This window comes from Primulina huaijiensis, chromosome 1 (genome assembly GCF_012295235.1).
Source record: "Primulina huaijiensis isolate GDHJ02 chromosome 1, ASM1229523v2, whole genome shotgun sequence".
NCBI lineage: Eukaryota > Viridiplantae > Streptophyta > Magnoliopsida > Lamiales > Gesneriaceae > Primulina > Primulina huaijiensis.
Window position 1 is genome coordinate 1,944,977 of NC_133306.1, and position 11,250 is coordinate 1,956,226.

At 33.6% G+C, this 11,250-nt stretch overlaps 2 protein-coding genes across 3 annotated transcripts; both read right to left on the minus strand.

The window, feature by feature from the left end:
- Positions 1-1,142: 1,142 nt before the first annotated feature.
- On the minus strand, positions 1,143-3,766 carry LOC140980518 (G2/mitotic-specific cyclin-2-like). 2 transcript variants are annotated; one of them, XM_073446500.1, is made up of 11 exons: positions 3,598-3,766; positions 3,338-3,470; positions 3,165-3,221; positions 2,993-3,038; positions 2,729-2,875; positions 2,523-2,645; positions 2,364-2,453; positions 2,046-2,267; positions 1,848-1,946; positions 1,577-1,755; positions 1,143-1,480 (listed from the first exon to the last, which is right to left on the minus strand). In XM_073446500.1, exons 1-11 carry the CDS (start codon positions 3,653-3,655, stop codon positions 1,330-1,332), a joined length of 1,305 nt encoding a protein of 434 aa, XP_073302601.1. In that variant the 5' UTR covers positions 3,656-3,766; the 3' UTR covers positions 1,143-1,329. The 2 variants fall into 2 exon arrangements, with proteins under 2 accessions (XP_073302601.1, XP_073302522.1); XM_073446421.1 differs by having other exon boundaries at positions 2,523-2,648.
- A 2,850-nt stretch (positions 3,767-6,616) lies between these two features.
- On the minus strand, positions 6,617-7,897 carry LOC140980635 (probable protein phosphatase 2C 55). The gene is made up of 2 exons (XM_073446627.1): positions 7,155-7,897; positions 6,617-6,865 (listed from the first exon to the last, which is right to left on the minus strand). The coding sequence occupies exons 1-2, from the start codon at positions 7,885-7,887 to the stop codon at positions 6,705-6,707; spliced, it is 894 nt and encodes a 297-aa protein (XP_073302728.1). The 5' UTR covers positions 7,888-7,897; the 3' UTR covers positions 6,617-6,704.
- Positions 7,898-11,250: the final 3,353 nt, after the last annotated feature.

The window sequence follows — 11,250 nt, forward strand, 5'->3', positions numbered from 1 at the left end:
TCGACGAAGTGGTGCAGGTAATAGGTGTGGCCGATGGTTTCGATGGAGGTAAATACGCTAGAGAACTGATGGGCAAAGTTGCGGAGAAGGTCAAGATACGCCGCTATCCTGTCACGTCTTTAAACCCGAAATATGACCTGAAAGATGCGTTCTCGAACTCCTGGTCGACCGGTGCCTGCACTGTTTGTATCATCGCACTCGACGAAAATCTTCTCAAAGCGGTGAACGTTGGTGACTCTGGATTCATGGTGATAAGAGGAGGGAAAGTAGTTTACACGTCTCCGGTGCAGCATAAGGCGTTCGATTGTCCATATCTGATGGGAAAAACAACCGGCGGCGGCCCTGGTCTAGCGGAAGAGTTGCAGGTGCAGGTGGAGGCCGGAGACGTCATAATCGCCGGCACTGATGGGTTGTTTGATAATTTGTTTCCGGAAGAAATCGAGGCGATTGTGAAGGTTTCTTTAGAACAAAACGATATTAAACCAAACCTCCTGGCAGAAAGTTTGGCTAAGGCGGCGCTGGAAAAATCTTTGCACAGAAGTTGTAAAAGCCCGTATGGCGTGGCGGCTCAAGCGGCGGGATTGGAATACAGCGGAGGAAAATCAGACGATATTACGGTCGTGGCTGGTTATGTTCGAGCATACTCAAAGGCCAAGGTTCATAAATTTTGTTCGTGCTGCAATTGGTGGAGTCCGAACTCAGAATTCAGAAACAAGAAAACATATTATCCGAGGAAAAGAAATGATTATACGAGTGTTTCAAACAGTTACGAAGAAAACGCAGGCACTCCTGTGTATTACATCCCCAAGTAGCTAGTAGTTATTTTGAATTAGGATTTCGTCCTAGATTTTAGTTGTTACCTAGTTATATTAGGATCGATTCTCTCTTTGTAATAGGATTTTCCTTGTGATTTGATTTAACTGCTAGTATCGTTAAGTTCTAGCAGAAATTAAAGTTTTTTTCCATTAAATTTTATATTTCGAGCAAAAAACCCGTGACAAAAATTTAAAGATAAATCTTAAATTCACGCTTTCTATATTTTGTTTTGCAAATCTTAACAGCTACTAAGGACCTCAACATTTATTATACATAAACTCATCACTTCCAAAGAAGGACATAGATTAAAAAATGGAACAAGACAATGACAAGAAACAACTGCCTTATTAGATTAGACGATAATCAAATGAAAGTGTACAATTTAATTAGCAATTAATTCATTGATTCGTAAACTTTGAAATAATTAAGTTGTTGAATCTACAACTTATTTTGTGACTATTACAATTACAGAAGTCATATAAAGTTATCAGCCAACTGTACATGCCTCTCTGCCTATTGTGGGCTTGGAGTTTGCACAAGAAAATGTGCAGGCTCCCATCTTGCCGCATATCCAAATTTTGACGTGTTGTACTTCCGGTGCACACCGGTGAGTTTTCCGGTCCCCGCGAGCTGATGAAAACCAACCATCATTCTCGAGCATTCCCTGCAGAAGAAGAATGATTACCAATGAATTAAATCGAGCTAGAATGACGACGATAAAGTATTCGATATTACTTATAAGTTATAATAAACGACTTACATTAGTTGACCTTCTGAGTAGCCGGTGTGATGTTGGCAGGTCTTGTTCCATTGTCCGATGCCGTAAAGCGAAGCTTGGGCAGTATATGTTGCAGCAGCAGCCATGAAAGATGGTGGATACTTGAGCATTTCATATTCCACCAGACACAGCTCAATCAAGAAGAAGGAGAGTGTCTCAAGCTGTTACAAAGACACGAGGAAAAATATAATTAGTTTCTTTTTGGTAAATTCATTTCACGTGGAACACGTTTCATTAACGTGAGAATTCTGACCTTTCTGTCCGATTGGGCTGCCTTTAGGAATCTTTTCAAGAAAACATATGCAGTTGGGACAGACATGTTAAACTGCAAAGTGTTGAGCATCAATCTTTCCTGCACATTATTGAAAAACGAAACTTTGGATTAGAATCTCAAGAACTGCGATCACTGAATAAAAATTAATGCTAGTTTTTTAGAATATTACACAGTTACCATTTCAATAATCTCATTCCTCGTATAAGCTTTGTCCGAAATAAAGATCAAGTCATCCACAACTGGTACGGAAACTTCCTCGTATTTGCATGCTAAAAGCAGTGCAACCAGGCCAACAAGCTGAAGCTTTTTCCTGACCACCGATTGCTTTTGTAAGAATCTATCAATCAAATTTACTGTGAGAAACAATGTCTCGTCTCTAAGTTCGAATTTGTGGTGTACCTGTTGTGTCACAACCAAGAGCAAAATGGCTCAGATAAGTCGAAGATTATACAGTTCTAAACCTATTAAGACAGCGAACATGTCGTGCTTGCTAACCTCTATAAGCCAGTCTATGAGAATGGACCTCATTTTTTCGTTGATATCAAATTGTTGCGCCATGTATCCAGGCAAAACACAGCAAGAACTCTGAAGCAATAAACCATTTTAAACATTGCTATTTGGTTATTTCTTACTAGCATCGTTGGTGTTTCTTACCTCCATTTTCTTGTAGTAGACATATAAATCTTCGACATACTCGATCACTGCAAGTGGATCCTTTGAATCACAGTCGTCTATGTCTAAGACAGTGTCTTCAAATATGTCCTCCATTTCAACCTCCTTCTGAGAGATGTTAGATCTAAAATCTTAAACTCGACCAATAATTTTCAAGAAAAAGAAAAAAGTGGTAAAGTTGCACTTACTGTTTGGTTGTTTTCAGTTATTTCGAATCCGGAAAACATAGGCACTGGCTGGTCTTTAGCAGCTCCTAATTGATCCTCTGAATCTGTTAGGGAGATATCCTCCCATACAGTTAACTCATTTGCTGATGTCTTTGGCTTCTTTGATTCCTGTTTAATGTAAGAATATATCAAACCTTCGAAATTTACAATTTTGGGAGATGGGGTGCAGAAATTCATCTGACTACTGAGAAATTTTCTACAAGCTTAACCATAATTTGTCGTTACCTCTGGCCAATGTTTGTGCGAGAAGGTCATTTGTGAAGCATATTTCCTTCACAAACCATGGAGTTATACATCAGCATAATGTTGAGGATAGTGCTTTTGGGAAAACAATTCAAACTGAGAGAAGAAACTTTATTCCAAAATGGGGAAATAATTTGAAATGAAGGGCAAGAACCTTGTTATTGGCCTATGAGCTGGAACTTGAGCATTCTTATCACGAACCCCATTTGTTCTAAAAGTCAGAATATGACAAAAAATTCATTGTATCAGCCAAAAAAATTCAAGAATGCAAAAGCACGTAAAAAAAAGGGAAAAAATCTTTTGAGTTTTTTGAGCTAGAATCTTTACTCAGGCAATCCTCGCTTGTTAATCACACAAGGGTTTGGATTAACTCCGCCTAAATTCTGATTAAGCACGCTTAGAGCTCTTCTGTTGGGTCGGGTTTCAACTCCAAACTTCCTCCTGCCCATTTCTGCCACACCTTTTGTTTTTCCAAGAAAATTAAAATACATCCATCATTAAAGAAAATATGGACTTTCTAAGCTGATTTAAATCCAAGAAACCACATCCCAGCTGGGAATTATCCACGTTTTATTCAATAAACTTACCTTGTAGACTTGAGTGTTCAACAACCTGAACAGGCTTGCTCTCATCAGATATAACCATTTCTTCGATTTATCCGAGGAAACAAACACTTAAACCCAAGATGTAAATCAAACAGCTCCTCCTGCTGCCTGAAGAAAGAGCCCTTAACAATGGCGGAGGTAAGCAGATAGAGTGAAGGGGTATTTGTCCATTGAAACCAAACGCTGTATTGTTTATGTTATTTTTCAAATCCAACGGCTAGTGTAACGGTTACCTGGTTGGCAAATGTCGGACAGCATGTGAGATTTAAGACCCTTTACCTTTTTTTTTTTAGTTGTCTGATTTTGATTGTTTAATTATTGTTCCACATTTCACAGCCGCTATTACCCACCCACCATGTGAGCTTTTAGTTTCTTGAAATATTTTAGAAAACTCGAAAATTGAACGGTGTTCATGTCATATATTATCGACATCTTTATAAAAATTCAAAAAAAACAAAAAATCTCATTTATGAGATCGTGTTACAAGTCAATTTTGTGAAACAAATCTCAAATCCGACCTGACTCATAAAAAAATTATTATTTTTATGTCAAAATTATTAATTATCTTCATGTTCACCTTTTGCCACCATTTCCTTGATGCAACGAAGGGGCTAATACATTTAACATCATGTTTCTATGCATCAATCATCGTCTTTAATGGCTGCCATAAATATTGTGAACCATTTTTTGACCAACCTCCTTCAAATAAGTTGAGGTAACAAAAAGGGGTTGAATTATCATTTATTATATCTCATTAAACATGAAGAAAAATGGAAACTATTCGACAAGTGCGAGTGTAATTATTAATTTTTTCTGGAAAAAAAGGAACTTATGGCAGCGGTAAACGGACTCCAAAAAGTTATTTTTGGCCTAAATTTAATACACATTATATATGCAACTTAATTAGATGAGTAAAAGTACAATTTGAACGCACTAGATTGAATCTATCAAGTTATGTGATGGCTAACCAAATGGTGTGTGATATAAATGATCGGATCAAGATACAATGAATCATATTGAATCTCCTTTCAACCCTAAAAAAATATATATAGGCTCATACCTCGTAACGATATAAAGTTAAGGTAAAAATTTGTGTGAAACGGTCTCACGGATCGTATTTTGTGAGACAGATCTTTTATTTGTGTTATCCATGAAAAAATATTATTTTTTATGCTAAGAGTATTATTTTTTATTGTGAATATCGGTAGGTTTGACCCGTCTCACAGATAAAGATTCGTAAGACCGTCTCTTAATAGACCTACTCTAAGGTAAGACTATCAAATTCGAAAATACACATACGTTTTCGTCCAGCACATATTGTAGCAAAAAAATTTGTCCGTTTGTAAGAAATTTCAAAAAATAAATCTTAGAAGTTCGTCTGATTTTGTGATTTAGAGTGCTCATATCACAAAACACAAATTGTTATATCTTAGGAGACGATTATCGCATCCCATAAGCATCGTGTATTTGTCAAATTCGTCTTAAAAAGATAGAGTCAAACTCCAAAGCTCATCTTCTGTTACAACTTACGGACAATTTAAAATTTGCACATCTTCAGCACCAACATTATTAAATACAAGGGTGAACGCTACAAAATGTGAAAATATCTTAAAATTGTTTGGTTTTATTGACATGTACTTAGATTTCTCTCAATAAAATTAAGAATAGTAAATTTAAGTAGCTCAATATTGTTTATTTGCATTTTATGATCTATGTTTATTAATATTTTGTACAAAATATATTATAATTTTAATGGTCGACAATTATAAATATTTTATCGGTCTCTTCCCAAAAAAAAAAAAGGATATTGTAACATTTTTTAAGTAACAATTTGTGTATCACCAATAAAAATTTATTATTATTGATTACGAAAAGTTAAAATAAGTTGTAACTCATTAATTAATAATGTTATAAAGAATAATATAAAAAAATTCATTGGGACAGATTCAAATATTTTAAACATTATAACATTTTTAATTGTTTTCGTTGAGTCTATTTAATTCTTTTTGCAATACAAAAACTATATGATAACATCATCATTATGAATGCCTCGACCAAGTCTTTTGCCAGCTTTTCAAACGTTATGAAGTATAAATTAATGTGTTTCTAGATTTAAAAAAAATAACAATATTATTTCAAAAACAAATTAATATTACACTAAAATCTAGATGTATTCAATGTTTTTTATATATTCTATAATAGTCTATAGATATTCAAAACATAATTTCATTTTACTAATTTCATAAGAATTTTTGAATTATAGAATTGATTATATGATTTTTAATTTATTATGTATATCAATGATTGTAATATTTAATAAAAAAATAACAAAAGAAATTATAATGTAGATTATTAATTATTAAATAGTTGAATATTCATGCAACAAACATAAAAAAATAAAATAAAATCAAGATTTTAAGCTATATTTTATATATATAAAAAAGATACTTTATTCTCTTTATTTCATGTCTTTAATTTTGAAATCTAACAAGTATTAAAATTATAATTATGAAATTTTTGATAAAATATCGCACTACATATAGGAAAAGCAAAATTTTATTTGCTCACAGAATTTAAGTAATAATGTATCGAAAAAAAATATGAACCATTGCAGATTAATACAGTAACACATTTTTTAAAATGTACAAACATACACACGTACAAATCCCATACATACACATACATGTAAGGAAATGTACAAAATCTATAAACTTATATGAAAAAATTTACAAAAATTTATAAAAATCTTGAAAAAAAATATAGGCAAAAACTTGTGTGAGACGATCTCACGGGTCGTATTTGTGAGACGGATCTCTTATTTGCGTCATCCATGAAAAAATATTACTTTTTATGCTAAAAGTATTACTTTTTATTGTAAATATGGGTAGGGTTGACCCGTCTAACAGATTAAGATCCGTGAGACGGTCTCACATGAGACCCACTCAAAAATCTATAGGAGTTTATGGAATTATGTTCGCAAATATGTAAGATTCTTAAATCTATAAAATCTATATAAAAAAATTTTAAAAAACCATCTAATCTTCAAATACGTGTCACTATATCTCATCAAAATATTTATGAATTTAAAATTATAACAAACTTACTATTTGAATGTCTGTTTGGAAAAAAACTTCCGCATCAAATTGAAAAATACCTAATGGGTTGGTGTTCGAGTCGATGCAACTTGGAGGTATTTGATCAATGATAATAAGTTCCGTCAACATTTCTTCGGATGAGCCAACTTCGTGACCTGATCATAAAAAATAGACGATTAAATTTATTTATAGTAAAATAAACACAAAAATTCTTGTGAGACTGTCTCACAAATCAATTATGTGGGTCGAATCTCTTATTTGGGTCATCCATGAAAAAGTATATTTTTTATGCTGAGAGTATTACTTTTTATTGTGAATATGGGTAGAGTTGACCCATAAAAATTCGTGACACCGTCTCACAATAGAACTACTCTAAACTAAATTGAGATGTAGACTGAATTTGATCCCATTAATTAATTTACAGCAATTATAAGATTTATGAACCTTTTCCGGTTGAAACTGCATGAAGATAAGCAGCGACCACAGTGATATCATCGTATTTCCCTCCACTGTGTATTAAACCAGCTGCCTGAGCCGCCACACCAAAAGGGCTTCTACAGCTTCTATCCAAAGATTTTTGCAACGCCGCCGTAGCCAAAATCTGTGCCAGGACTTCCGGTTGATTGTTTTGTTCCAAGGAAATCTCCACCATCGCTGCGATTTCTTCCGGAAATAAATTATCAAACAACCCATCAGTGCCAGCGACTATAACATCTCCAGCCTTCACCGCCACCTCCAAATCCTCCGCAAGTTCAGGGCCACCTTTTTTTCTTTCCATCTGATGCGGGCGATTGAACTTTGTTTGCTGCGCTGGAGACTTGTACACAACTGCCCCTTCTCTGATCACCGCGAACCCAGAGTCGCCCAAATTCGTCGCTTTGAGGAGATTTCCTTCAATTGCCATGATGCAGGCGGTACAGGCACCCGGTAATCTAGATTTCAAGAACGCTTCTTGGAGGAGTTGATTCGGGTTGACGAAGCGGCGTTGCTTGACTATCTCCGCGGCGTTGCCCATTAGCTCTCTGGCGTATTTACCAGAATCGATTCCCCTCGATGCAAAGCCGCCGACACCATCCGCCACCCCTATGACCTGCGCCTCTTGGTCGATGAAGTGCGAGTCCTCCCCGAGGGGTTTGTTGGGCTTACTTTTGGGTACGTAGAAAGATCCGGCGATCATCGCAATATCATTCGACATATTTCAATTAAATTTGTGTGTGTATGTGTATGTGTATGTGTATGTGTATGTGTATGCGTATGTGTGTGTGTGTATATTATAATGGTGTGTGTATACTTATTTGTACAATTAGAACAAACGGCTCGTATTTTGTGATACAGATCTCTTATTTGGGTCATCTATAAAAAAATATTACTTTTTATGCTAATAATATTATTTTTTATTGTAAATATCGATAGGGTTGACCCGTCTCATAGATAAAGATTCGTGAGACCGTCTCACAAGATACCTACTCTTATTTAAATACGATCATACTAATGATTTTTTCCACATTTTTTGGATTCAAAAGATTTTGATCTTATAGATAAGTTAAAAATTTATTAAATAAGTTTTATAATATTATTTATTAATTAAATAAAAATAAAGCATATTTAATAAATCGAGACGAGTAATTTTTGATTTATTTAAAAATTCATCATAACACTAAAATTAAGTATTCAAGGTATATCAACCTTTGTAATGTAGTATAGATTAATCTTTTTTTCGTGTAGAAATCCAAAAAGACCTTCGTTTCTATTAATTAAAATACTTTCTATGAGGGGCATAACTAATATTTTCAAGAATAAACGTCTCGTTAGACGAGTCTAGTTTGTACATATCTAGAATGAAAAATAATATTTTTTATATTAAAAGTAATATTTTTTTCATAAATATAATAAAATAGTTTGATAAAATTGAAGCATAAGACAATCTAATATAAATATGAGTAGGTCTCTTGTGAGACGGTCTCACGAATCTTTTAGGGGTATATTCAATCTAGGAAATTTGATTACTTTTGATGACTTTCATGGATTTTAGAAATCTAGAGGTATTCAACATGGATTTTTGTAGACTCTATAAAAGTTTTGGGGTATCCAAATTAGGATTTGTAGAGTTGTTAAAAGTAAAGTGGTATTCAAATTTGATTTTTGAAGACTCTATGAAAATCTATAAGTATCCAAAATTTCCATAGATTTTCCATGATTCTTATAGATTTCTTTATGTACAAAATTTAAAACACTAGGTACAACAATTAGAAATAAAAAATTCTCTTCTACTCACCCTAGAGATTTTGGTAGACTTTTATCAACAAATTTTTGCACCCCATATCGGCGGCCGCTCTTCTTCCTCCTGCACAATTCAATACTTCAAAGGTATTATTCCCTTCTTCAGTCACGATTTTTTTTTTGTTGTTGTACAAATTCAAGTTGACTTCTCAATTATTATGGTGTTTCATTTTTCTTTTTTCCTTGTCAGCTTGATCATGATTATTTATCATAAATCTATATAATTTCACGATTTTGTCTACACGTTCACACAAATCCTATTGAGTTCGATGCACACAAACCTAATTTCACAATTGTATCAAATGTCTCACTAAATTAATAATTTGTAAGTTTTTTATTGTTATTTAATATCATGTTTTTAATATATGTATATTGCATCGTTTTAGGTTTGTTATGAGTATAATCAATAATTTGCAAGTATTTTATTAATTTTTAAATATCATGTTTTAGTATATGTATATTGCATAGTTTTAGGTTTGAATGAATATAATTAGTCTGTAAGTTTTTTTTATTATTTAAGTTTTCAATATGCGTATATTGCATAGTTTTAGGTTTGTTATGGATTATAGAATGTTAATAAAATTTGTTGTGAGTTGTTCTTGAGATTTTATCTTATGCATATTCAAGTAATACTATCAATGGGAGATTCACGAGAAAAATATAATGTGTGGACGATTGAAGAGAGCAATGAATTGCTAAAAATTATGGTTGATGCTGCCATGAGAGGATGGCATGATAAGAATGGAGTATTTAGCAAAAAAAACTGTAGAAAAGAAAATACTTCCCGCTCTGAACGACAAGATTGGGTGTGCAAAAACTATTACACAAATTCAAAGTCGTCTAAAGTGGTTCAAAGGAAGATACAGCAGTTATTGTAAGCTTATGCGTCATAACTCTGGTTTTGGATGGGATCCTGAGACAAAGAAATTCACGGCTAATGACGAAGTATGGGAAGATTATTTTAAGGTGAGAGTCTTCGATTTAAAAAAAATAAAATTTATATTTACAATTAGATTTATAACTAGCTTAACACTTGATGTTATTTTTTGCTCTTTACCAGTCTCACCCTAAACATGAACACTATCGGACAGACACTTTTGAGGATTATGAAGACCTGAGAATTGTGGTTGGGACTGGAACTGCTACAGGAAAACACTCAATTGGAGTAGGAGATGACACTGATGCAAGAAAATTTGAGATAGAAGAAAACAGGGAAACTAGTTTAATAGACGATTATGTGTTTGATAACAACATTGGTGAATATTTCGTGCAAAGAGACGGACAAGAATCTTCGTATCAACCTCCATTTTTCGAGGACTCTATTTCACCATTACCCTCTCAGCCCATATGTTCAGAGGTTCCAGCAACAACTAGGAAACGGGATATGACCGAGTTTGAAGCAAAATCAAACACATTCAAAAGTATTGACCCAAATGCTATGCATGAGTTCTCCCATAGTCTTGAGAAGGTTGTTTCTAAGATAGAATCAATAGGGAATTTCCCAGATTTGCAAAACTTGCATTCCCTGCACTCTGCCTGGTAACAAGGGATGACATGGTCTCCCGGTTGAACTTCAGTAACACCTTCTCCAACACTTCCAACTATCCTATAATTCCATGTAAAAAGAGAGTCAAATCTGATAGAAAATGGAGAGCATCTCTCTGAAAATTAAGGAATTAACCTACCCTGCAGCCTCGTGATCAAGTATACAAGGGAACAGACCTTCCGGATCCTTCAAATAAGAAAATAATCAAATTAGAAACACTTTAGATAATCGTACTCGATATAAGGTGCTTGATTTACTCAATACCAGATCAAAAAAGATGGATTTCTTGAAAATGACCATTGAAGAGCGTTCGGGATGGATAGATTATAAATTGAATGAATGAGTATGTTTTGAAACACAATTCTTAAAGAGTTACCTTATGTTAAAAATTCTATTCGCATTGTTTCGAATTGTTTTTCTAATTATTGATCTAGTAGAAAACTCTTGAATTTTGGATGATTTATATAAGTTTTTTGTTGTTTCTTGAACATATCTTGTTTGATACATGGAATGGTTTTTAATAAATTTATAGAGTTTCTTTTATTTTAATTATCTGTTTGATATCATGTAGTTTATTTAAATGTCAAATATCAACGTCGATGAAGTAGAAGAACAAATGGAAGAAGATGAATTTGAAGAAGAATTACACGAAACTATTAGGTTTTTGTTAGTTGAAGTTCGTGGGAGCCTCTATACTTTTACTAAGCATATAGC